We start from the raw sequence: 27,021 nt of genomic DNA, 5'->3' as shown, positions 1-27,021 counted from the left end.
CCCTTAAGGGGTACTTTTCTCTTGGAATTTTTAGTATCTCAGTTTTCATTTGACTTCATAGAAAAGATGCTCTTAGAGTGGTCATTGCAACATTATATGAAACTTTTTTTTTTTTTTTTTTTTTTTTTTTTTTTTTTTTTTTAAAGATTTTATTTATTTATTTGACAGAGAGAAATCACAAGTAGATGGAGAGGCAGGCAGAGAGAGAGAGAGGGAAGCAGGCTCCCTGCTGAGCAGAGAGCCCGATGCGGGCCTCGATCCCAGGACCCTGAGATCATGACCTGAGCCGAAGGCAGCGGCTTAACCCACTGAGCCACCCAGGCGCCCTATATGAAACTTTTAAAAAAATTATTTATTTATTTTTAAAAAAATTTTTTAAAAAAGATTTTATTTATTTATTTGAGAGAGAGACAGTGAGAGAGAACATGAGTGAGGAGAAGGTCAGAGAAAGAAGCAGACTCCCCGTGGAGCTGGGAGCCCCATGCGGGACTCGGATCTCGGAACTCCGGGATCATGACCTGAGCCAAAGGCAGTCGTCCAACCAACCGAGCCACCCAGGCGTCCCGAAACTTGTAAAAAAAAATTAAGTATAATTGGGGCACCTGTGTGGCTCAGTGGCTTAAAACCTCTGCCTTCAGCTCAGGTCATGGTCCCAGGGTCCTGGGATCGAGCCCCACATCGGGCTTTCTGCTCAGCAGGGAGCCTGCCTCCTCCTCTCCTTCTCTGCCTGCCTCTCTGCCTACTTGTGATCTCTGTCTGTCAAATATATAAATAAAATTTTAAAAAAAATTTAAGTATAATTAACATATAGTGTTATATTAGTTTCAGATTTATGAGCTATATATAAATCATTCTATATATAAATCATTGCTCATCGACATACTCTATCTATTTCTCCTAATCCCCCTACCCATCTCCCCTTTGGCAACCACCAGTTTGTTTTCTGTATTTAAGAGTGGGAATTTTTTTTGTCTCTTTTTAATTTTTGTTTGTTTTATTTCTTAAATTCTGCATGAGTGAAATCATATGGTATTTGTTTTTCTCTGAATAACTTATTTCACTTAGCATTATACCCACTAGGTCCATCCATGTTGTTGCAAATAGCAAGATTTCATTCTTTTTTATGGCTGAGTAATATTCCATTGTATGTATGTATGTACCTATGTGTACACCATATATATGTGTACACCATATACACACACATCACATCTTTATCCATTCATCTATCAGTGGACACTTGTGTTGCTTTCTTATCATGGCTATTGTAAATAATACTGCAATAAACATAGTGGTGCATATATCTTTTCGAATTGTTGTTTTCATTTTCTTTGGGTAAATACCCAGTAGTGGAATTACTGGATCATAGGGTAATTCTATTTTAATTTTTTGAGGAACCTCACTATGTTTTCCACAGTGGCTGCACCAATTTACATTCCCACCAACAGTGTACAAGGGTTCTTTTTTCTATTGAACTTTCTTGCTGCTGCTACTGCCTCTACCTTACTCCAGTTGCTGACATATCTGACAATGGATTTTTGAGGAGAAGAAAAAGATAATAGGGTTTAGGTCTAGTATTAAGACTATATTTCTTGCTGCAGTTGTCTTTAGTGGGGGAAATCTGGGATTTAAGTATCATTTAAAATATTTCAAAAGAAAAAAAGGATCAAACCACATACTTTTGAGAGCATAGTTCAGTCCTCAGTTGAGACCTGCCCTTTTCAGTAATTAGCCCTTGTTCCTTGGGGGAACCAATCATGCATTAAGCAGAACAAAAAGCTTATGGAAAAGTTGGTTGACAAAAAGAGAAAAGATGAAATTTGTATTGTATCTTTTGAAAATAGATTCAGAATTTGATAATATTTCTTATATCATGAGAGTTATTTACACTTAACATAGGAATGGGAAACATTTTCTGTAAAGGGTTGAATAGTAAATATTTTTGGCTCTGTGGACTATACAGTTTCTTTTCCAACAACTCATTATAGTTTTGCCATTATAGAGTGAAAACAGCCATAAACAATGTATAAGCGAATGGGCATAGTTGTGTTTTAACAAAGCTTTATTTACAAAATCAAGTAATGTGTTACATTTGGTCCATGAGCCATGGTTTTGCATCTCTTAACACCTTAAATATGCTTATAAAAAACATATGCAAATTAAATGCTTAACAATATATTAATATGAAATCATTTATAAGTCTTAAAAAAACTAAAACATAAGATATGATACTTGTTATACTAATAAAAATGGCTTAATTTTCCGTAAAATAAAAATTGGAATTTAAAATATTGCCTTTTTAAGGACAGACTAATGGATAGGAACATCTAATGCAAAATTTACAAGGATGCTCACCTCATTTTTAAGAAAATGTAGGTCTTGGGGCACCTGGGTGGCTCAGTTGGTTAAGCTCCTGCCTTCAGCTCAGGTCATTATCCCAGGGTCCTGGGATCAAGCCCCACATCGGCCTCCCTGCTCAGTGCGTCTGCTTCTCCCTCTCCCTCTGTGATCTCTTTTGCTTTTGTTCTCTCTCAAATAAAAAATAAAACCTTAAAAAAAAAAAAAGAAAAAGAAAAAGTAGGTCTTAAAACCTCAATTAAATGTTTAAAACAACTTGTAAATTTGTAAAACTCCATATCTCTCTGTACACACACACACACACACACACACACACACACACAGTAGTGTTTGACGAGGAATATATAACCGATGAAGGGGAAAACGCTTAGATATTAAATATACCCTGAAGCTCAGCTAAATTCAACAAATATTAATAAGGTTTGCCAGGTTATGATGTCAGTTGCTACAAGTGTTTAAAGATAAGTAGTATAATTCCTCAAACTAGGAAAGTGCTACCTCATAAGATTGTACCAGGTATATTCTACGTAAGGTTACTGCATATAAGTGAATACTATTCATTTTGTAGATATTTTACTTTTGTGTTTTTGTTAAAACTAGTGTCTGATAGCAGCAGTGCTTAGTAATATCAGTTATTTCTGGAAATTTTTCGTGTATAATTTCTCTATTTTCTCTGTTCTCTATGAACATACATTATTTGAATGTTGACCTTGTTCATTATTTTTCTAATTTTCTCATTCTTTCTCTCTCATTTTCTATTCTTTGTCTTTTATTCCCAATTTTATCCCATTCCTTCAGTAACCTTTAAAAGCTTCTGAGATTCTGTTTTGAATTTCTAAGAACTCTCATTCTTTTTATTTTTAAAAAGATTTTATTTATTTATTTGACAGAGATAACAAGTAAGCAGAAAGGCAGGCAGAGAGAGAAGGGGAAGTAGGCTCCCTGCTCATGTGGGGCTCGATCTCAGGACCCTGAGACCATGACCCAAGCCTAAGTCAGAGGCTTAAACCACTGAGCCACCCAGGTTCCCCTCATTCTCTTTTTTAAAACAATATCCCTCTTCTAGTGTTATGGAAATAATCTTTTCAGATCACTGAGTTTATTAATTATAGTTTTGCTTTTTTTTTGGTCTGCCTATTGCTATTTTTATGTTTATTAAACTTCTTATTGTGAAATAGTTTTAGATTTATAAGAAATTGTGAAAATTGTGCAGTGAGCTCCTGGGTACTCTTCATCCAGCTTCCCTCAGTAATAACATCTCACATAAGTGCAGTACATTAGCAAACAAGGAGTTTGACATTGGTACAATAAAAAATACTGTAACTAACCTATAAACATCAGTTTTTTTTTTTTTTTTAAAGATTTTATTTATTTATTTGACAGAGAGAAATCACAAGTAGATGGAGAGGCAGGCAGAGAGAGAGAGGGAAGCAGGCTCCCTGCTGAGCAGAGAGCCCGATGCGGGACTCGATCCCAGGACCCTGAGATCATGACCTGAGCCGAAGGCAGCGGCTTAACCCACTGAGCCACCCAGGCGTCCCTAAACATCAGTTTTTATATGAACTTTTTTTTTTCTGGGATATATTCTGTGATATTTTATCAAATATGTAGATTTGTATAACTACCTCCACTGTCAGGATACAGAACAGCTGCCATCACCACAGACAGATGCCCTCATGCTGTCTCTTTGGAATCACACCCTTTCCCCCCACTTTTAACCTCTGGCAACTCCTGATTTGTTCTCCATCACTATAATTTTGTCGTTTTGAGAATATTATATAAATGTAGTCAATAGTATGTAAACTTTTGGGTTTGGGTTTTTCATTTCCTTTAATGCCCTTGTATCCGTTCACATTGTTGTACATATCAGTAGTTCTTATTTCTGAGTATTACTCCATTTTGTGGAGGTACCACAGTTTATTTATCCTTTCGGAGAATAGCATGGTTTTTGTACATATTTTGCAATACTGTTGGACTTATTGCTTTACTACTTTTTCCCCTTGTCGGAGTTTTTTAGTTTCACAGAACAAAATGAAGGAGACCCTTAAATTTCTCTTCAGTCCTTAGGAACCTCCCTACCATTGGAATCTGTTGCCGTAATTGGAAATTGGAAAAAAATTTGGTGGCAAGTTCATAAGTGAAAATTCATACAAAATGAATATTCTGAAGTTTGATGTAAACAGATACTTGCTTCTGAGAGTGAACATTTTAGTAAGATTTAAGTATTTTTGGTCAGTCAACTGTCTGTAGATTGCCCTCATGCTTTAAAGCATGATTTTGAAATTAAATGAAAAGTTGGTATAGGATAAATCAGAGGCATTAACTTATTAAGTTCCAATATTTAAAAAATGGAAATGTTTTCATTTGGCAGGATTTGTGTTTAAGGTTGGTTTATTTACATAACTAGAGGTGCTATGAGTGATATTTCTTAATGATGAAAATTGTGATTTTAGAGGAGTCATGGTTAAGGATTCTGATTTGGGGGCACCTGGGTGGCTCAGTTGGTTGGGCAGCTGCCTTCGGCTCAGGTCATGGTCCCAGAACCCTGGGGTCGAGTCCCACATCGGGCTCCCAGCTCCATGGGGAGTCTGCTTCTCCCTCTGACCTCCTCTCTCATGCTCTCTCTCACTCACTCTCAAAATAAACATATAAAAAATAATTTAAAAAAAAGGATTCTGATTTGGGTTTCTGTAGTAACTATTAGGTAATATTATCTGTGAGGTTTTCAAGTGGTGATCAGTTGGAAATGGTAGTAGTTTCTAATCTTATTGTAGAAAGTCTTTGGCTTCATGAGAACATGAACCATGTTATAAGAGGGAATGCAAAAATCTATGTTAGTGAAAGAGAACTTAGGATTTATTAGGAGAAGAAAGGCATGGCTTTTATTAAGTGTAATTAAAATGATTGACTAGAAACTTCCTGGAAGGATATCCTTAAGTAGGCCATGTTCTAGTCAAGAGGCCAGTTCTGGTGTAGAGTGAGGTAAGTTTTGATAAAGGTATGCACTCGTGAAACTTCACTGCAGTCAGGAGATGAACATACCCATCACACCTAAAGGTTTCCTTGAAGTGCTTTTTAAAAAAAATTTTTTTGAAGTATAATTAACATATAATGTTATATCAATTTCAGGTGTAAACATTGATTCAACAATTCTATACTCAGTCCTCACCAGGAAAGTGTAGTCACCAAACATTATTACTACAATATTATTGACTATATTCCTTATGATGTATTTTCCATCTCTGTGACTTATTTTATAATTGGAAGTTTGTACCTCTTAATCCCCATTATTTATTTCACTCAACCCTCTACCCACATCCCCTCTGGCAACCACCAGTTCTTCTCTATTTCAGAATGTGTTTTGCTTTTTTTCCTGGTTCATTTTTGTTTTTTAGATTCTGCATATAAGTGGAATCATATGATATTTGTCTTTTTCTTTCTGACTTATTTCACTAGCATTATACTGCCTAGGTTCATTCATGCTGTTGCAGATGGCAAAATCTCATTCTTTTCTGTAGCTATATTCTATTTTAGTATGTATAGTACATTTTCTTTATCCAGTCATCTATCAGTGGATACTTGGAGCACTTCCATATCTTGGCTATTGTAAATAATGCTGCAATAAACATAGCCGTGATTCTTTTTGAATTAGTGTTTTTGTTTTTGTTGGGTTAATATGAGTAGTGAGATTACTGGTATTTGTATTTTTAATTTTTTGAGGAACTTCCATCACTGTTTTCCACAGTGGTTGCACCAATTTACATTCCCATCAGCTGTGCAGGAGGGTTCCTTTTCCTCCACATTTTCACTAACGCTTGTTATTTCTTTTTGATTTTAGCCATTCTCACTGGTGTAAGGTAATATCTCATCATGATTTCAATTTGCATTTCCCTGATGATTAGTGATTTGAGCATCTTTTCATGTGTCTGTTGACCATCTGTAGTTTCCTCTGGAAAAATGTCTGTTCGGGTCCTCTGCCTATTTTTTTAAAAAATATTTTATTTATTTATTTGATGGAGATCACAAGTAGGCAGAGAGGCAGGCAGGTGGGGGGGGGGAAGCAGGCTCCCTGCTGAGCAGAGATTCCGATGTGGGACTCGATCCCAGGACCCTGAGATCGTGACCTGAGCCGAAGGCAGAAGCTTAACCCACTGAGCCACCCAGGCACCCTCTCTGCCTATTTTTTAATCAGATTATTTGGGGCTTTTTGGTATTGAATTGTCTTCATATATTTTCCATTTTAACACCTTATCAGATACATCATTTGCAAATATCTTCTCCCATTCAGTAGATTGCCTGTTGTTTTATTGATGGTTTCCTTTAATGTACTAAAGCTTTTTATTTTGGTGTAGTTTTAATAGTTCTGCTATTTAATTTAATTCTGCTTTTGTTTCCCTTTGCCTGAGGACACATATCCATAAATCTGTTGCTAAGATCAATGTCCAAGAGATTATGGCCTACGCTTTCTTTTAGGAGTTCTAATCCATCTCACATTTAGGTCTGTTTTGAGTTTATTTTTGTATATGCTGTAAGAAGATGGTTCAGTTTTATTCTCCTGCATGTAGGTGTCCAGTTTTCCCAGCACCATTTGTTGAAGAGACTGTCTTTGCCCCATTGTATATTCTTTGTTGCAGATTAATTGACTACAGAAGCATGAATTTATTTCTGGACTCTCAGTTCTGTTCCTTTGGTCTGTGTGTCTGTCTTTGAGCCAGTAACATATGGTTTTGATTACTGTAGCTTTGTAGTATATCTTGAAATCTGGGATTGTGATACCTCTAGCTTTGTTACTCTTTTTCCAGATTACTTGCTATTCAGGGTCTTTTATGGTTCCATACAAACTTTAGTATTATTTGTTCCAGTTCTATGAAAAAGGGTGTTGTTATTTTGATACGAATTACATTGAATTCGTAGATTGTTTTTGGTAGTATGGACATTTTAATGATACTGATTCTTCCAATCCATGAAGATAGAATATCTTTCTATTTGTTTGTGTTGCTTTAAATTTCTCTCATCAGTGTTTTGTAGTTCTCAGAGTACAAATTTTTCACCTCCCTGGTTAAGTTTATTCCTAGGCATTTTATTCTTTTTGGTGCAGTTGTAAATGGGATTGTTTTCTTAAATTCTCTTTTTGCTACTTTTTTGTTAGTGTATAGAAATGGAACAGATTTCTGTATATTGATTTTGTATCCTGCGACTTTACTGAATTCATTTATCAGTTCTAATAGTTTTTTTGGTGGAATTTTTAGGGTTTTCCATATATAGTATCATATCATCTACAAATAATGAGTTCTACTTCTTTACCAATTTGGATGCCTTTTGTATGTTTTTCTTGTCTGACTCTTGCAGCTAGGTTTTTCCAGTGCTATGTTGAATAAAAGTGGTGAGAATGGATATCCTTGTTCCTGATTTTAGAGGACAGGCTCTCAGTTTTTAAATCACTGTGTTTTTCATGTATGGTTTTTATTATGTTAAAGTTTGTTCTCTCTAAACCTGGTTTGTTGAGACTTTGTATCCTGAATGGATGTTATATTTTGTCAAATTTTTTTTTTTGAGATGATCATATGGTTTTTATCCTTTTTTTTTTAAAAAATGTATCACATTGATTGATTTGCAAATATTAAACCACCCTTCCATCCTTGGAATAAACTTTACTTGATTGTGGAGAATTACTTTTTTAATGTTTTGTTGAATTCAGTTTGTTAATATGTTGAAGATTTTTGCATCTGTGTTTGTCAGAGATCTTGGCCTGTAGTTTTCTTTTTCTGGAGTGTTTTTTCCTGGTTTGGGTATCAGGGTAATAATGCTGGTCTTGTAGAATGAATGTGGCAGTTTTTGTCTTCTACTTTCTCTTGTACTTCTAACACAGAAGAATATATGTTAGCTTTTTGTGTTCGGTAGAATTCACCATCTGGTCTTGGATTGTTGTTTATTGGAGGTTTTTTGATTACTGATTCAGTTTCATTGCTAGTAATTGGTCTGCTTAAGTTTTGTTTTATCCTGGTCTTGGAAGATAGTATGTTTCTAGGAATTTATCCATTTCTCTCAGGTTGTCCAATTTGTTGGTATACAGTTTTTCATAATATTCTTTTATAATTCTTCATATTTCTCTGGTGTTGGTTGTCATTTTTCCTTCATTTCTGATTTTATTTCAGTTTTTCTCTTTTTTCTTGATGAGTCTGTCTGAGGACTTATCAATGTTTATCATCTTTTCAAGGAATCAGCTCCTGATTTCATCGAGCTTTCCTTTTTTTTTTTTTATTTTTTTTTATTTTTTTTTTAAAGATTTTATTTATTTATTTGACAGAGAGAAATTACAAGTACACTGAGAGGCAGGCAGAGAGAGAAGGAAGCAGGCTCCCTGCTGAGCAGAGAGCCCGACGCGGGACTCGATCCCAGGACCCTGAGATCATGACCCGAGCCGAAGGCAGCGGCTTAACCCACTGAGCCACCCAGGCGCCCTCCTTTTGTTTTTTAATCCTCCATTTTATTTCTGTTCTAATCTTTATCATTTCCTTCCTCTGCTAGCTTGGGGCTTTGGTTGTTTTTTTCTAGCACTTTTAGATGTAAGCTTGAGTTGTTTATTTGAGAGTATTCTTGTTTCTTGAAGTAGGCCTTTGTTAGTATAAAGTTCTCCCTCAGTTTGGGGGCCATTGTGTTTTCATTTCCGTTTGTCTTCATGTATTTTTTTAATTTCTTCTTTGTTTTGGTTGACCCATTCATTGTTTAGTAGCATGTTGTTTAGCCTCCATGTATTTGTGTTCTTTCCAGATTATTATTATAGATTTCTAGTTTCATACCATTGTGGTCAGAAAAGATGCTTGGTATGATTTCAGTCTTCTTAAATTTATTGTGACTTGTTTTGTGGACCAACATGATCTGTCTTACAGAATGTTCCATGTGTACTTGAAAAGAATGTGTATGTTGCTGTTTTTGGATGGACTGTTCTGTATAGATCTTATGTCCATTTGGTCTAATTATGTCATTAAGTCAGTGTTTCTTTGTTGATTTTCTGTCTGGATGATCTATTATTGATGTAAGTGCAGTGTTAAAGTCCCCTACTATTATTGTGTTACTTTCAGTTTCTCCCTTTATATCTGTTAATAATTGCTTTATGCATTTAGGTGGTCCTTTATTAGGTGTATAGGTATTTACAATTGTTATACCCTCCTATTGTATTGATCTCTTTATTATTTTGTAGTGCCCTTCTTTTTCTGTTGCTACAGCCTGTTTATTTTTTATTTTATTTTATTATTTTTTTGCTATAGTCTGTTTTAAAGTCTCTTTTGTTTGGTGTAAGTATTTCCACCCTGGCTTTTTTTTTTTTTTTTTCCTACTTCCATTTGCATGGTATATGTTTTTCAGCCCTTCACTTTTAATCTGTACATGTGTTTAGTTTTGAAGTGAGTCTCTTGTAGGGAGCATATAATGGGTCTTGTTTTTTTTTTAATCAGTTTCACTCATTGGATTGGAATGGTTAGTCCATTTATAGTTAAAGTAATTACTGATAGGTGTGTACTTATTGCCATTTCGTTCATTGTTTTCTGGTTGTTTTTGTAGTTTCTCTCTGTTCCTTTCTTTTGTTCTCTTCCTTCATAATTTGATTTTTTTCTTTAGTGTTATGGTTAGATTCCTTTCTCTTTATTTTTTGTGCATCTATTATAGTTTTTTGGTTTGTTACCATTAGGTTTATAATATCTTATGTGTATAGCAGTTTGTATTAGGTTGATGGTCACTTTAAGTTCGAACACATTCTAAAAGCACTAAACTTTTACTCCTCCCTCCACATTTTAGGTATTTGATGACATATTTACATCTTTTTCTGTATTCCTTGATGGTATTTGTGGATATAACTGATTATACTACTTTTGTGTTTTTACCTCCATACTGACTTTATAAGTGATTAGTCTACTACCTTTTTATATGTTTGTTTTTACCTATGAAATTTTTTCTTCTCATAATTTTCTTCTAGTTCTCACCTTTTCAAAGAATTCTGCTTGGGGTCCTTTGTAACTTTTTCCTTCTACCTCTTTCAGCCCCCATATTCCATGCCCATATAAGTACCAGTATATTTTTTGACACTGTACATTAGTTTGTGTTTCCCAGAACTTGATATTACTGTGTCCTTTTTTGGGTAGTATAGGGATCTAGCTTCTTTCACTCAGTATAATTTTGAACTTGATCCATGTTGTAATTTGTATTAATAGTTCGTTTCTCTTTTTTTGAGTAGTATTCCATTGTATGGACACATCACAAATTGTTTATCCAGTTACCTGTTCACAGACATTTAGGCTGTCTTTAGTTTGGAACTGTTACAAATGAAGCAACTAACAATGTTTGTATCTTTTTACAGACATATGCTTTTATTTCTTTTGGGTGAATAGGTGGAATGCCTGGGTCATATGCATAGTAAATATGTAAATTTCTAAGAAACTTTCAAACTGTTTTTAAATACAGTTTTTAAAGTGGTTGGAACATTTTACATTACCATCAGGAGTATGTGACAGTTCATTTCATACACATATTCATCAACCCTTGATATGGCCATTGTTTTTATTTAGCCATTCATATAGATGTGAAATGGTGTTACATTGTGGTTTTGATTTGCATTTCCTTAATGAGTGATGATGTTCAGCTGCTTTTCATGTATTTATTTTTTTAATCCTTATATCTCAAATTTTTTTGTGCTTTGAGAGTTCTTTATAGCCTAGATACACATTCTTTTTCAGATACATGATTTCATTCTCCTACCAGTATCTTTTGAAGAGCAAAAGTTTTAAATTTTTTAAAAGATTTTTAAAAAATAATTTATTTGACAGAGAGAGCGCGCATGTGCAAACACAAGCAGGGAGAGCAGCAGGCAGAGGGAGAGGGAGAAGCACACACCCTGCTGAGTAGGGAGCCCTATGTGGGACTTGATCCCAGGACCCTGGGATCATGACCTGAGCCGAAGGCAGGTGCTGGACCAACTGAGCTACCCAGGCACCCTGAAGAATTTTTAATTTTTTTTTAAAGATTTTATTTATTTGACAGAGATCACAAGTAGATGGAGAGGCAGGCAGAGAGACAGAGAGAGATAGAGGGAAGCAGGCTCCCTGCTGAGCAGAGGGCCTGATGCAGGACTCGATCCCAGGACGCTGAGATCATGACCTGAGCCGAAGGCAGCGTCCTAACCCACTGAGCCACCCAGGCGCCCAAGAATTTTTAATTTTGATGTATCCCAGTTCATCAGTTTATTGATTTACTTATTTACTTAGCTTTAGAGAGGAGAAGAAGGGTGGGTGAGAATGAGAGAGAGAGAGAGAGAGAGAGAGAGTATCTTAAGCAGGCTCCACACCTGGCATAGAGCCCAATGTGGGGCTCAGTCTCACAACCCTGAGATCATGACCTGAGACAAAATCAAGTTGGGTGCTTAACCGACTGAGCCACCCAGGTACCCCATGTTAATATATTTTTTAATGAATTCTGCTTTTTTTCTCCTTAAACGTTTATAATTTTAAGTTTTAGATTTAGGGTTGTGATTCATTTTGACTTCACTTTTGTATATGACACAAACTCTCCTTACGTCACCTGCAACTCTCCCCTCCCCAAGGTGCTGGAGGCAGATTATACATTCTATATTCATTTGTTTCAGCACTATTTGATGAAAAGACTCTTGAATTGACTTTGAATCCTTGTTGAAAATGAGTTGTCTGTATACGTGTGTGTGGGCCCTTTTCTGATTCATTAATCTATTTGTCATTATACCAGTAACACACTGTGTTCATTCCTGTATCTTTATAATAAGCTTTGAAATTAGATTAGTGTTCCATATCTGTTCTTTTTAAGAAGTTATTTAGGCTCTTCTAGATCCTTTGCACTTCTGTATGAATTTTGGAATCAGTTTGTTACTTTTGACCAAGAAACCTGTTAAAAATTTTGGAATTACATTGTGTATTTTTTAAGATTTTATTTGTTTATGAGAGAGAGCCAGAGCACAAACACAGGCAGGAGGAGGGAAAGAAGGACAAGCAGACTCAGTACTGAACATGGAACCCCAGGCAGGGTGACCCCAGAACCCTGAGATCATGACCTGAGTTGAAATCAGACATTTAACTGAGCAACCCAAACACCCCTGGAGTTACATTGTATCTATAGATCAACTTGGGGAGAGTTGCTTTTTTAATAATATTGAATCATTTGACTTGTGTGAACTTGGTGAGTTTTTCCATTTATTTAGGTCTTTTTAAGTTACTCTCAGCAGTGTTTTATACTTTTAGCATATAGATCTCCATCTTTGGCAGATTTATCCTTACATATTTCAGTTTTTTGATGCTACTGTAAATGGTGTAGTTTTAAAATTTTAATTTCTGATTTGTTGTTATTGTTGTTGCTAGTATAGTTGACCCTTAAACAACATGGATCTGAACTGCACAGACTACTTACATGCAGATTTTTTTTCCAATAAATATGCATGTAGTACTGTAAATGTATTTTCTGTTCTTTATGATTTTCTTAACATTTTCTTTTCTCTAGCTTACTTTGTCAGTGTATAGTATAATACATATAACATACAAAATATGTATTAATTGTTTATAGGTAAGGTTTCTGGTGAACAGGAGGCTGTTAATAGTTAAGTTTTGGGGGAGTCAAAAGTTATGTGCAGGTTTTAAACTGGAGGGGTTGGTTTCCCAACACTTGCATTGTTCCAAGGATCAAGTGTATATGGAAATACAGCTGACTTTGAATATTGATCTTGCATCCTGTTACTTTGTTAAACATTAGTTCTAGTGACTTTGTACTAGAGTCTACAATTGATGATTGCATTATCTGCAGATAAGGATGGTTTTACTTCTTTTCCAATCTGAATGCCTTCTAGACCTTTTTCTTGACATACTGTTCTGGGTACACTCTTTAGTACATTGATGAATAAAAGTGGTGAGAGTAGACATTCTTGTATTGTTCTTGATCTTAGGTGGAGAGTGTTTGGTCTTTAACCACGAAGTCTGACGCTGGCTGTAGGTTTTTCTGTAGATATCTTTTATCCAGTTGGTGATATTCTATTGTATTCCTGCTTTGTTTTTTATTTTTTATTTTTTTTATTTTTTTTTTTTTAAAGATTTTATTTATTTATTTGACAGAGAGAAATCACAAGTAGTCGGAGAGGCAGGCAGAGAGAGAGGGAAGCAGGCTCCTGGCTGAGCAGAGAGCCCGATGCGGGACTCGATCCCAGGACCCTGAGATCATGACCTGAGCCGAAGGCAGCGGCTTAACCCACTGAGCCACCCAGGCGTCCCCCTGCTTTGTTTTTTAAATCAGGAATGGATTTCCTTTTTGCCAAAATGTATACTGAGATATAGCTTTTTTCATTGGTTTGTTAATATGGTGAATTATATTAAGACATTTTTATTGAAGTATAATTGACATATAATAATTGATTTTTGAGTATTCAATCAATCTTGCATTTTTAGGATAAATCTCATTAGAACATAATGGATTGACATTTTTATCTGCTGCTCTGTTTGATTAAATTTTTGTTTAAATATGCATATTCTGGGGCACCTGGGTGGCTCAGTGGGTTAAGCCGCTGCCTTCGGCTCAGGTCATGATCTCAGGGTCCTGGGATCGAGTCCCGCATCGGGCTCTCTGCTTGGCAGGGAGCCTGCTTCCTCCTCTCTCTCTGCCTGCCTCTGTGCCTCTATGCCTACTTGTGATCTCTGTCAAATAAATAAATAAAATCTTTAAAAAAAATAAATATGCATATTCTGAGGCATGTCTGTAGTTATTTTATAAAGTCTTTGGTTTTGGTACTTGAGTAATGCTGGCCTCATATAATGAGTTAGGAAGTATGTTGTCTTCAATTTTCTGAAGGAGTTTATGTAGAATTGATATTATATCCCTCTTAAGTGCTTGGTAGAGTTCATCAGTGAAGCCATCTGGGCCTGGAGTTTTCTTAGAGGAGAATTTCTGAACTGCAAATTCAATTCTTTAATAGAAATAGAGCTATTCAGGGGCATCCGGGTAGCTCAGTCAGTTAAGCATCTGATTTAAGCTCAAGTCAGACTCCGATCTCAGCAAGGAGTCCGCTTGTCCCTTTCCCTCTCCCTCTGTTCCTCCCCAAGCATGTGTTCTATTTCTCTCTCTCTCTCAAATAAATAAAATCTTTTTTAAAAATGGAGCTGTTCACCTTATCTGTTTCTTACTGAGTAAGGTTTGGTACCTTAGAATTTGTCCAGTTTTTCTAAGTTGATGAACTTATTTGTGTAAAGTTGTTTATAGTACTCTTCTATTACTCTTTTAATATGGGTGACCTTTGTAGTGATGTCAGCTTTCTCATTTCTAATATTGGGATTTGTATCTTCTCAATTTTTTATCTCCAGTCTGGCTAGAGGTTTATAAATTTGTTTTTTTTTTTTTTTTAAAGATTCTATTTATTTATTTGACAGGTAGAGATCACAAGTAGGCAGAGAGGCAGACAGAGAGAGAGGAGGAAGCAGGCTCCCTACCAAGCAGAGAGCCTGATTCGGGGCTCATGACCCACTGAGCCACCCAGGTGCCCCTTAATTGGGTTTTTCAAAGGAACTAGGTTTTGTTTCATTGATTTTTTTTCCCCCTATTTTTTTTCTGTTTTCTATTATTTTGATTTCCACTCTGATCTTTCTTACTACTTTTTCTACTTTTTAAAAAAATCTACATGGCAGACAAGCGTTTAATTATTTTAATATATAGAGAACATCCAAACTAAATGCCACAAACCCGACATAAAACAATAGGTAAGAATAACTATAAATGGCTTATAAACCTACAAGATGAGTCCAACCCTCATAATTACATAATTATGACTTTTAAAATATTTAACTTAACTACTAACAAGAATAAAAATATTTCAGCATAAATAGTTCTGAATGGGAGGAAAGAAGATGCACACCCTGTGTGCTGCTTATAGAAGTGTTAATTAGTGTACGCTTACTTTTTCCACTTTGGGTTTAATTTAGTCTTTGCTTAGTTTTTTAAGGTGGAAACAAGTTATTTATTTTTTAGAACTTTCTTTTTTTCTAATATAGGTATTTAATGCTATAATTTGCTCCCTAACTGCTGCTATAATGTCATGCCATTCTGTACATTTTGATTACATTTGTTTTTTTTTTTTAACTTGACAATTTTGCATTCTCCCTTTTGCTTTCTTATTTGCTCCATAAATTATTTAAAAGGTGTTATTCAATTTCCAAATATTTGGGAAATTTACATATATGTTTCTGTTACTGAATCTTAATCTAATTCTGTTGTAATCAGAGGACAAATTTTGTATGTTTGAATTCTTTTCAATTTATGGAGACTTGTTTTGTTGCTCAGAATATCATCTGTCTTGGTAAATGTTTTGTGGGCATATGAAACAAATGAGTTGTTTGCTCCTACTGGCTTCAGTGTTCTATAAATGTCAGTTAGGTCATTGATAGTGTTCAAATTTTATTCATCTTTCCTGATTTTTTGTTTGCTCTATTAAGTATTACAAGGGAGTATTGAAATCTCTTAATATAAGTATGGAGTTCTTACAGTTTTATCAGATTTTGCTTCATGTATCTTGAAGCTGTATTATGAAGCAGAAGAACTTTTGGGACATGGTTTTAATGAATATATCCCGCTTTTCTTTTTGATATGCCTTGGTAATATTCTTTGCTCTATAGTCTACTTTGATATTAATATTGTTACTTTTGCTTTCTCTTGACTAGTGTCCGCATAGTTGATTTTTCATTATCCTTTTATAGTGAATCTCCTTGTACTTTTATATTTGAAGTGTATTTCAGGTAGGCAACATATGTAATTGGGTCTGACTTTTATATCTAGTCTGATAATCTCTACCTTTTATGGGTTAGGCCACTTACATTTAATGTGATTATAGATATGATTAAGTCTATCATCTTGCTTTTTATTTTCTTTTTGTCCCATTTGTTCTTGTTTCCCCATCCTCTCCCTTTTTCCTTTGCCCTCTTGGATTAATTGCATCTTTTTTTTTTTTAATGATTTCATTTTCTCTTCTGTGTTGGCTCATTACCTGTAATTCTTCATTTCCTTACTTTAGTGGTTGTTTGAGGGCTTGTAATACAAATCTTTAATTTATCAGTCTACCTTCAAGCAGTACTACTTGACACAAGAAATGGTTTAAGAGCCACAATAGTGTACTTTTATGTCTCTCATCCCAAACTTGCTATTGTAGTTATGTGTATATGTTATAAGCCCCATACTGTATTGTTATAATTATTATTTAAATCTTTTAAAGAGATTTGTTTGAATCTTTTAAAGAGATTTAAACAATATAAAAAAGATCTTCCCATGTAGTTACTATTTCCAGTGTTCTTCAATCCCTTTGTGTAGATTCATATTTTCTTCTGGCATTACTTTTTCTTCTGACTAAAGGGCTTCCTTTAACTCTTCCTATAATGCCGGTCTGCTCATGGTTAATTAATTAACTCATCTTTTTGTGTGTCTGAAAATGCATTTCCCTCTTTATTTTTGAAGATGTTTCAGCTAGATAAAGCAAATATAGGTTCACAGGTTTTTTTTTTTTTTTTCTTAAAATATGGGATTTGTTGTGTGTAATACATGTAGTATTACATTTCAAGACATTCAAATATTTTTTCTTTTCTTTACCTTTCTTCCTTTATGGACTCCATTATACTTATATTAGGGCATTTGAAATTGACCTGCTGCTCACTTTTACTCCATTTATTTTTTTTATAATGAATACTATATTTATTTTTGGTATTTCCTCTTGCTGTGTCTTCAAATTCACAAATCTTTTCTTCTATAATGTGTAATTTTCTTTAATTCCATCCAGTCTATTTTTCATCTAAGATATCATTTTTTATATCTCTGGAAGTTTGATCTGCATCTTTTTTTTCCTTCTGTATTTCTACATAACCTTTTGGAGCAATATGATTATAATGACTTCTAATGTCATTGTTTCTAATTCTGAGACATGTCAGTTCCAAGCTGATTTTGATTGAGTTTTTAAAATCTCTTACAGGTTATGTTTTCCTACTTATTTGCACGCCTGGTAATTTTTTATTGAATGCCATACATTGTGAATTTTACCTTGTTTGGATGCTGGGTATTATTTTTTCTATAAATATTCTTGAGCTTTGTTTTACACTTGAGTTCCTTGGAAACAGTTTGATTCTTTTCAGGTCTTCCTGTTAAGATTTGTTAGATATGACTAGCACGGTGACCCGTCTAGGTCTGATTCCCATTTCAGAGTCAAGACCATCATTGAAACCACACTCATTAAAATGTAAATCTTCTTGATTCAATTTTAAATCCCATAGTGCTTTTTTAAAATTTTAAAACTAGTCAAGATTCTTTCTTCAATGCCCTATGAATTACGAGGTTTTCCAGCCTGCCTGGGGGAAGTAGGTCCTATATGAGTCCTGGTCACTGTGTCTTCTTATCCTTTGAGTTGGTTCTTTCCCGAGCCTTATGTCGTTTCCTCAGATGTATTCGCTGGTTGGTACTCAGCTCAGTATTTCAAGAAGACTGCAGATCTCTGAAGTTTTTTCTCTGTGCTGCTTGCTCCCCCCCTCTAGTGCTCTTTGCTGAGAACTCTTGGCACCTACTATTCCCAAGCTCTCCAGCTCCTTACCTGAGTCTACCAGGTTCCACCTGGGTTTCACTTCCCTATTTACTCTGGAAAATCTCTTAAGATAGTAATTTGGAAAGAGACTCATAATCTCACAAAATAAACTGAGGGTTGCTGTGGGGAGGAGGAGCATGCAGAGGGTGGTTGGGTAATGGACATTGGGGAGGGTTTATGATATGGTGAGTACTGTGAAGTGTGTAAGCCTGACGATTCACAGACCTATACTCCTGGGGCAAATAACATATTATATGTTTATAAAAATAATTAATAAAAAATAGTAATTTGGAAAAAATAATTTAGAGCAGTTGTTGGGCTTATCTCATTTGTTTTTCATCTTTCAGGGATCACTGTCGTTGCTGATGAACTGTGTCTTACAAACCATTGTTTTATATATTTTGTCTACTTTTTTCCCCCAGATAGGAAAACAAATTCAATCCTTGTTATTCTGTCTTGACTAAAAGTAGATGTTGGAGCTGATGTAATCTTCAACTCCTTACCTGTCCTGAGTTCACAGATCTCTGACTTTTAAATGCAACATGAAGCAGACTTATCCCCTCTGAACTTGCTTGTCCTCATTTTCTTTTACACGTACTAATTATTTTTGTCCTTAGAGTGCTTTTCTGATCTAAAATTATTTAATTAAATCAAGTAGGACATAATTAGTCTTCCATGACATCTGATTTTGAAGGTTTGATGCAGAGTACATTCCATTTGGGAATGAAAATAAAGAATGGAAGTATGATCCTTTTGCATTTCTTTAAAATCTAAACATTTTAGATGTAAAGCCAATATTTTAGCAGAATAAATGCTTAGTAGCAGTTAATGTTTCAGTTATAAAAGTGTCTGATAGAAACACTTTTTCTTTTTTTTTTTTTTTAAAGATTTTATTTATTTATTTGACAGAGAGAGATCACAAGTAGGCAGAGAGGCAGGCAGAGAGAGAGAGAGGAGGAAGCAGGCTCCCTGCTGAGCAGAGAGCCCGATGCGGGACTCAATCCCAGGACCCTGAGATCATGACCTGAGCCGAAGGCAGTGGCCCAGCCCACTGAGCCACCCAGGCGCCCTAGAAACACTTTTTTTCAATTAATCAGTCTCCTTGGCCTCACCCAAACTGAACATTTGTCCTGCATTTGGCCTTAGTTGTAGTTGGGTTTATACCTTGTCCATTAGATTAACAATTAGATTCATATTTAAGCACATTTAAAACTTAACAGCTAAGATAATTTGAGGAGGTTTTTATTTCAATATATAATCCTTTTTCTATTTGTGTAGATTGCTTTCTTTTTCCTACTTTATTATTTTTTTAAAAGATTTTATTTATTTATTTGACAGATGGAGACCAAAAGTGGGCAGAGAGGCAGGCAGAGGGAGGAGGAAGCAGGCTCCCTACTGAGCAGAGAGCCCAATATGGGGTTCTATCCCAGGACCCAGAGCTGAAGGCAGAGGCTTTAACCCACTGAGCCACCCAGGGCGCCCCTCTTTTTCCTACCTTAAGACAAACCAGAAATTCCATTGTTTCTACTCTGAAGTTTTTAACATAAATGCAGTAGGATCTTTTCTATAAGAAGAAAACTATTATGTTCCAAGGATGCAGTCCTGTTTTGATCTTTTTCACTAGAAAGAAGTGGCTTTATGAAAGACAAATAGCTGATAAAGGTTGATAGGTTGCCTTTATTTCCCTAGAAGTAACTCTTAGGATAAATACAAAGTTAGCCTTATCTTTTATCTTTGTAGTCTGTTATAATGAGGTGATGACTGAGTATCTTAATAAAAGAAAATACTAAAATAACAAAAGAATTGTAGATAATAAGCCAACAGAGGAGATGTTCCAGAAGCACTATGGGATTTAAAATTGAATCAAGAAGATTTAAATTTTTTTTTTTTTTTTTAAAGATTTTATTTATTTATTTGTGAGAGAGAGAGTGAGAGCGAGCACAGGCAGACAGAGTGGAAAGCAGAGTCAGAGGGAGAAGCAGGCTCCCTGCAGAGCAAGGAGCCCGATATGGGACTCGATCCCAGGACGCTGGGATCATGACCTGAGCCGAAGGCAGCTGCTTAACCAACCGAGCCACCCAGGCGTCCCAAGAAGATTTAAATTTTAATGAGTGTGGTTTCAGTGATGGAGTGCTGGGTTAATAATATGGAGGGGACACTGGAATGAATTAAAAGGCTTAGGGTAGGGGCACCCGGGTGGCTCAGTGGGTTAAAGCCTCTGCCTTTGGCTCAGGTCATGATCCCAGGGTTCTGGGATCAAGCCCCCGCATCGGGCTCTCTGCTCAGCAGGGAGCCTGCTTCCTCCTTTCTCTCTGCCTGCCTTTCTGCCTACTTGTGATCTCTGTCTGTCAAATAAATAAATAAAATCTTAAAAAAAAAAAAATTAAAAAAAAAAAAAGGCCTAGGGTATAGTATTATTAGCATATCTACTAAATACTGTGTGACTCCGAGCAGTCTTATAATTGAATTTTAATATCTCCATCTGTCATAACTAAATAAACTAGTATTTAATTGGGGGATTCTATTGTGCTAGGTACATTGTTGGTTAGTGTACTTCTATTTCTTTGTTTAATCCTCATATTAACCTTAATAAAGTAAATAGAACCTATATTTTACAGATGAGGAAATGTTCCATAATGTTAAGTAATACTCAACATGTTGAGCAACTAAGTATTAGAGTACATTTTGTGTTATATTTCTGTATTTCTCTAAAACTGTGAAGTTTCTTCTGTTTCTATTTATAAAAAACACTAAATTTTTAAACCATGCATCATGGTATAATGATGAGATGGTAAATTTCCAGATGTATTAGGTTTGGCTCTCTTTTTGTTCTTGTCAATTTTCTTACCTGCAATGTACTTTATGAAAATCTTACTTAGTTGCCAGCACCTGATTCACCAGTGATTAACTCAAGTCTGTAGTGAAGTTTTATTCCTCTGAGATATTAAAGCATTTATTATCTATTTCTCACTTATTAGTTACATATTTGAGATGTACTTACCAGCTTTATATTTGAAATTTGGGATTACTATTGAATTGTTTAAATTTGTGTGTTCATGTATTACTGATACACATCTATTACTGAGACGGGTACATGCAAGTCCCTTGAGGGAACTTCTCTATAGCATTGTACATGTGGTACATATATCTTCATAAATAATTGTGACTTAATTCTGCCAATTAGACTAGTTTAATCATCATTCTCAGGTATTCACTTCTTATAAGCAAATTTACCTAAGATATTTTAAAATTTTAAATTCTGTAGCTTTACAGAGCACAGTTAATTAAGCTTTTTAGAGAAATGCTTTTCAAAGAAACTTTTTTTTGCCAAAAATTTTGAAAGGAGTTCAATCAAAATCAAGATGAGTTGATATTAAAGTAAGCATGTAGGCTTATTGTATTTGGCAAGGAGACCAGTTACTTTGCCCCATAGCTGATTTTTTTGGAGTTCTGAAAGCTGGTGTTCTCTCTGCCTGTGCCTCGCCACCCCCTGCCCCCATCAAAGAGAGAAAAATGTTTGAGCAATATTTAGAAGATCTGGGTCGTCTCTAGTACTACTACTATTACTACTACTACTTACTCAAAAGTTAATTAACATTTCTGGGCTTTAGTTTTTCTCATTCTTAAAAAAAAAAAAAAACTGAGTTGGATTATTTGATCTTTAAATATACTCTGTTCCAGCATTTATAAAACCTACACGTTTAAGATAATTGTTTCAGAATTGTAGCATTTGATTCTTAAACTTCAAAATAGTAGTAGTTTAATGTTAATTGCTTTTTTCTTTAAAAGCATTTGTGATCTCCTGTTCCACTTTTATGGTTAATTTTCTTTTTTGACTTACCAGTACTCCCTCACGTGTTGCTAAAGGAGTTGTTGACCACACCAAAATGAGTCTACATGGTGCTAGCGGGGGACATGAACGATCAAGAGATAGACGAAGATCAAGTGACAGATCACGAGATTCATCTCACGAAAGAACAGAATCTCAACTCACTCCTTGTATTAGAAATGTTACTTCTCCAACACGACAACACCATGTTGGTACGTAAAATTAACTTATCTTCCTGACAGTTTTTAAAAGCATGCAGTTACCTTTTTAAAACAGTAATGACTGTGAATTCTGCCTAGTACTTGAGAGTAAAATTAACTTCTTAGTTCTATTCAGTTGCTATTTTAGCTTAGCTTCATTCTTGCTATAAGAAATCAGCTTATTAAATGAAACTTAAAAGTGATTTTTTTTTAGTCTGGGACAGTTTCATAAGAAATTTGAAAAGCCTTTAAAACTGTGATATGAGATAATTTGTTTAATTTTTAAAAATATTTGAGGGAGAGAGAGAGAGCGTGAGTCCATGCAGGAGTATGGGGAGGAAGGGAGTGGCAGAAGGAGAGGGAGAAGCAGGCTCCCCACTGAGCAGATGCCCTGGAGCTAGATCCCAGGAGCCAGGGATCCTGACCTGAGCCTAAGGCAGACATTTAACCGACTGAGCCACCCAGGTGCCCCTAAGTCTCAAATTGATTTTGATCTTATGTGATACATACAAAGTGGTTTATTTTTAAAAATTTGTAGTAAACTGTTGATAGGAATTCTTGGTTAATCATGCTAGAATAGGAAGTGAAAGCTAGAATAACCATGTAGTAATTTATTTTAAGTTTTGACAGTATTTTAAATTTAACTTAAAAAATAGTGAAAAGGAAGGTGTGAAGTGTTTTGTTTTGTTTTGTTTTTTTTTCTTGGCAAGTAGCTCATGTCTTTTTTTTTTTCGTTCCTACTCATTACTGTAAATGAACATTATTATATTTCAGGTAAATAAATTGTGTGACTGAGGAGAAGTACATTAGCAATGTGAACTTGTTGATTTTCATTTTCCCTTGGAGAAGGGGCAAATTTAATACCTTCACATTGTTTTCCGATTGTTTCAAATTAAAATTATTTATCTTAGGGCTTAATTATACAGAGAGATTGTCAGTATCTAAGTAGGTCCTCAAAGTCAAACTAGTACTGATAAGCCAAAAATCCATGCAAGTATAAATAGGAGTTGACAGTTCATTAATATGCTAAATTCAATCCCTGGGAAGAGAATAGGAAGATATAATAAATGATTCTTATTAATTCAGCAAATTTTGGTTTTGGGATGCTACCAGCATTCTGGAAACAGGCAATAAAATGGAGGTGTCAGAATATCTCTGGAGATAAAGCAAACCTAATTATATCATCAGTAAAGCTGTACAGAATGTTCTGAGTAGCCTGAGTCATGGAGGAATTTGGCAGAAGCTGATGAATCTGATGAGATGGAGGTACATTTTTAGGTCACCTTTAAAGTGTAGTTCTATCCTCTAGAGGGAACTTATCACAGAATCTTAGTTTTAATTTTCCCTTTATAGAATATTAGAACAGCTGAAGAAAATCTTCTGAATTTTAACAATATTTCCTACCTAATTAAAATTATGGATAGTAATTATATGATCCTCTAGAATTTGTGGCAGTGCTTTTATTCCAACAAAAAGTGAGACTGAAAAAAAAGCAATGTATCATAAGCTATTGAAGCCATTTTATTTGGTTGGTAGACATTAAAAGTCATTTGAAAGAATAAGTACTTTATGTCCTTAGTGACCATTTTTCTTCCTTTGGGGCCTTGCTTTTGTGAGATAAATTACTAGTTTGAGGATGGCCTAATTAATATAGTGAGAGTCCAAAGTTTGTACTTAGTGTTCTCAGAGTAGTACTAATACTTTTAGTATTTAGGACAGTTAAAGTTGGTATTTTCATTAATCTTTTACTTCCTGTCAGTGCTTATTTGACTTGTAAACTTGTAAGTCTATTCTATTCCTTGGGTTTCATGTATTTTTAAATAGCATACTAGCATGAAATTTACCTTAATTTTGATCTTAGTCTGAGTGAGCATTAGCTATACATCTTTTTAAAAATCTACAAAAATTAACTTAGAAAACATTTTGATATTTTAGGTTTTATTCCTGGGAAGTAATATTTATGGTGCTCTGTGAAAATGTTACTTGAAATAAAAAAGCAGAAATGCTTTGATTGATTGATATTACTTTATTTTTTGAGAGAGAGAGTGTGAGAGAGTGCATGCATGCACAAGTGGCGGTGGGGGGTGGGGGGCAGAGGGAGAGGGAGAAGCAGACTCTCTGCTGAGCAGAGAGTCCAATGTGGCAGGACCCTGAGATCATGACCTGAGCCAAGGTAGACCCTTAACCAACTGAGCTGCCCAGGCCCCCAGAAATGTGATTTAAAACAACTTTTCTACATCAGAATTTTTAAAAGATAAATGTGGATCTTGAATTTTTTTAAAGGAAAATTTGCATAACTTTAACATCTTTATTTCAGAACGAGAAAAAGATCATAGTTCTTCTCGTCCAAGTAGTCCTCGTCCTCAAAAAGCATCTCCAAATGGTTCCAGTAGCAGTGCTGGGAACAGCAGCAGAAACAGTAGTCAGTCAAGTTCGGATGGTAGCTGTAAGACATCTGGGGAGATGGTGTTTGTATATGAAAATGCAAAAGAAGGAGCTCGGAATGTGAGAACATCGGAACGAGTAACACTAATAGTGGATAACACTAGATTTGTTGTAGACCCATCCATTTTTACTGCACAGCCAAATACAATGTTGGGCAGGTTTGTATTATTGCAGTTCTTTGTATTATTATAAAGCACTTTCACATTATTTTACTTAAGTTTTACAGTAATTCCCTGTTCGAATGTAGTATTCCTGTTCTATAGATGAACTGAGCTTTGAAAGTTAAATATAACTTGCTCAAGTTAGTATAGCCAGGAAATGGTAGAGCCAGATCTTGAACTTGGTTTTATTTCTAACAATTTTTGTTATATCAAGAAGAAAAAGGGGCGCCTGGGTGGCTCAGTGGGTTAAAGCCTCTGCCTTCAGCTCAGGTCATGATCCCAGGGTCCTGGGATCGAGCCCCGCATCGGGCTCTCTGCTCAGCAGGGAGCCTGCTTCCCTTCCTTTCTCTCTCCTGCCTCTCTGCCTACTTGTGATCTCTGTCTGTCAAATAAATAAAATCTTTAAAAAAAAAAAAAAAACTATTTAATGAAGATAGGGTCCTAAACAATCTCCACAGGTTAAAACCTTAAATTGTATCTAACAAGGTGAGTATAACAGTAATATATGCTTTTTTCACTTGGGGAAATCCTAAATTCAACCACCAAATATAGCAGGTATTAGCATTTTGTTTAAAGAGGAAAAAAAACCAGTTTGGTTAGCTGAAAAGTCAGCATGAATTGCCAGATAAATTAAAAAAAAAAAAAAAAAAGGAAGGTATTAACAAGTAGTTAGAATGAAGGAAAGAGACTTGTAGTCGTATTCTAATCTGTGTGGGTCTAGAGTAAAGGTCAATGTGAAGTTTGTAGTTGTGGGAACTGTGGTCTTAAAAGAATGATATAGACAATATAGACTTGATTTTTCATTGTGTCCAAAATGAGGAGCGAATACCTTTTCTTTATTTTTTTTCCATTTTTTTCAAGTTACCTTTTCATTGTAAAATTAGTATCTTTTCCTGTTCTAATATAAAGTGGAGGAGCATAGAAATGAAACAGAAATTTATATGGTGTTAAAAACTTGTTTTTTTTTCCCTAGGTTGTATATGAGTAACTATTTAGGATGGCTTTGTGTGTGTACATGTGATTTCTCCTCTGAATACAGAATAAAAGCTCACATGACATTGCACATTTTGAATAGCCGAATATTCTTTTTAACATTGGCAGTTAGACTTTACATATCTGAGGCAAAGAAAACAAGTACAGCTTTTATGTATTTTTAGGAGCACAAAGGAAGATTATTGAGGGAAGGTGTCAGGAGGATGACTCGACACTATTAATACTTTTTTTTTGTGAAGATTTTATTTGAGAGAAAGAATGAGAGAGAGAGTATGAGAGGGGAGAGAGTCAGAGGGAGAAGCAGACTACCCACGGAGCAGGGAGCCTGATGCAGGACTCAATCCTGGGACTCCAGGATCATGACCTGAGCTGAAGGCAGTTGCTTAACCAACTGAGCCACCCAGGCACCTGACACTACTAATACTTTAAATTTTTACCCCAATTTTAAAGAAACACTCTTAAAAAGTAGATATTTGAAATCCTTTGTTAGGCTACCTTTTCTTTAAAAGCAAAACAAAACAAAGTCCAAAATATTTCTGTGTGTGTATCCATATTGAAGTGAGAAGCATAACATTCTCCTTTTGTTAAAAAAAAAAAAAATTCAAGTATTTGAGAAAATTGCATGACATTTGATTCCTGAAAGACTGTCCTTGCCTTTTTTTTTTTTTTTTTTAAACAGTGAAGTTTATCCCAGTTCTGGGATACAGCGAAGTCTTTTTCATGCCAGTTGAGTAAAGCATATCTTTGGGGATGAAAATTAATATTCATGGGTACTGTAAAAAGCAGTTGGCATTCTTTTGGAAACTTCGAAATAAAAAAGCTTTGTTCTTTATAGATTTCTGTGTTATAACAAAAGAAGAAACCATTTAAATTGGGAAATTGTTGAGTACAATACTTAAGAATGATGGAATCATTTAATTTGGAGGTCCAACTTCCTTAACCACAGTTTTAAAATTTTCTTGAGAGTAATGCATTAAACTTTTGATTTTGAAGAACATACTCTGCACATTTGCTCTTTTCTTTTGCTTTTTATTTTTTTAAATTTATTTATTTGACAGACAGAGATCACAAGTAGGCAGAAGGGCAGGCAGAGAGAGAGGGGGAAGCAGATGGGGCTCCATCCCAGGACCCTCGGATCATGACCTGAGCCGAAAGCAGAGGCTTTAACCCACTGAGCCACCCAGGTGCCCCTCTTTTCAAAAAACATTTCATAGTTACTATGAAAGTGCCAAGAACATTACTTGAAAAAATAGAAATCTGTATTTTCTTTTTTTTTTTTTTTAAGATATTATTTATTTATTTGACAGACAGAGATCACAAGTTGGCAGAGAGGTAGGGAGAGAGAGAGAAGGGGAAGCAGGCTCCCTGCTGAGCAGAGAGCCAGATGTGGGGCCCAATCCCAGGACCCTGAGATCATGACCTGAGCCGAAA

General features: G+C 35.2%; 1 protein-coding gene across 4 annotated transcripts in view; it reads left to right on the top strand.

The window, feature by feature from the left end:
- Positions 1–27,021, top strand: part of BTBD10 (BTB domain containing 10) — a 74,325-nt gene that overhangs the window by 31,634 nt on the left and 15,670 nt on the right. For all 4 annotated transcript variants that reach the window (XM_059136672.1, XM_059136700.1, XM_059136690.1 and 1 more), the window contains 2 exons: positions 21,807–22,003; positions 24,309–24,594. In XM_059136672.1, coding sequence (XP_058992655.1) covers positions 21,807–22,003; positions 24,309–24,594 — 483 coding nt within the window. The remainder of the gene's footprint in view (positions 1–21,806; positions 22,004–24,308; positions 24,595–27,021) is intronic.

Source organism: Mustela lutreola, chromosome 1 (assembly GCF_030435805.1).
Source record: "Mustela lutreola isolate mMusLut2 chromosome 1, mMusLut2.pri, whole genome shotgun sequence".
Taxonomy (NCBI): Eukaryota; Metazoa; Chordata; class Mammalia; order Carnivora; family Mustelidae; genus Mustela; species Mustela lutreola.
The sequence above is the reverse complement of the archived record's forward strand: the minus strand, read 5'-3'. Positions and strand labels throughout refer to the sequence as shown.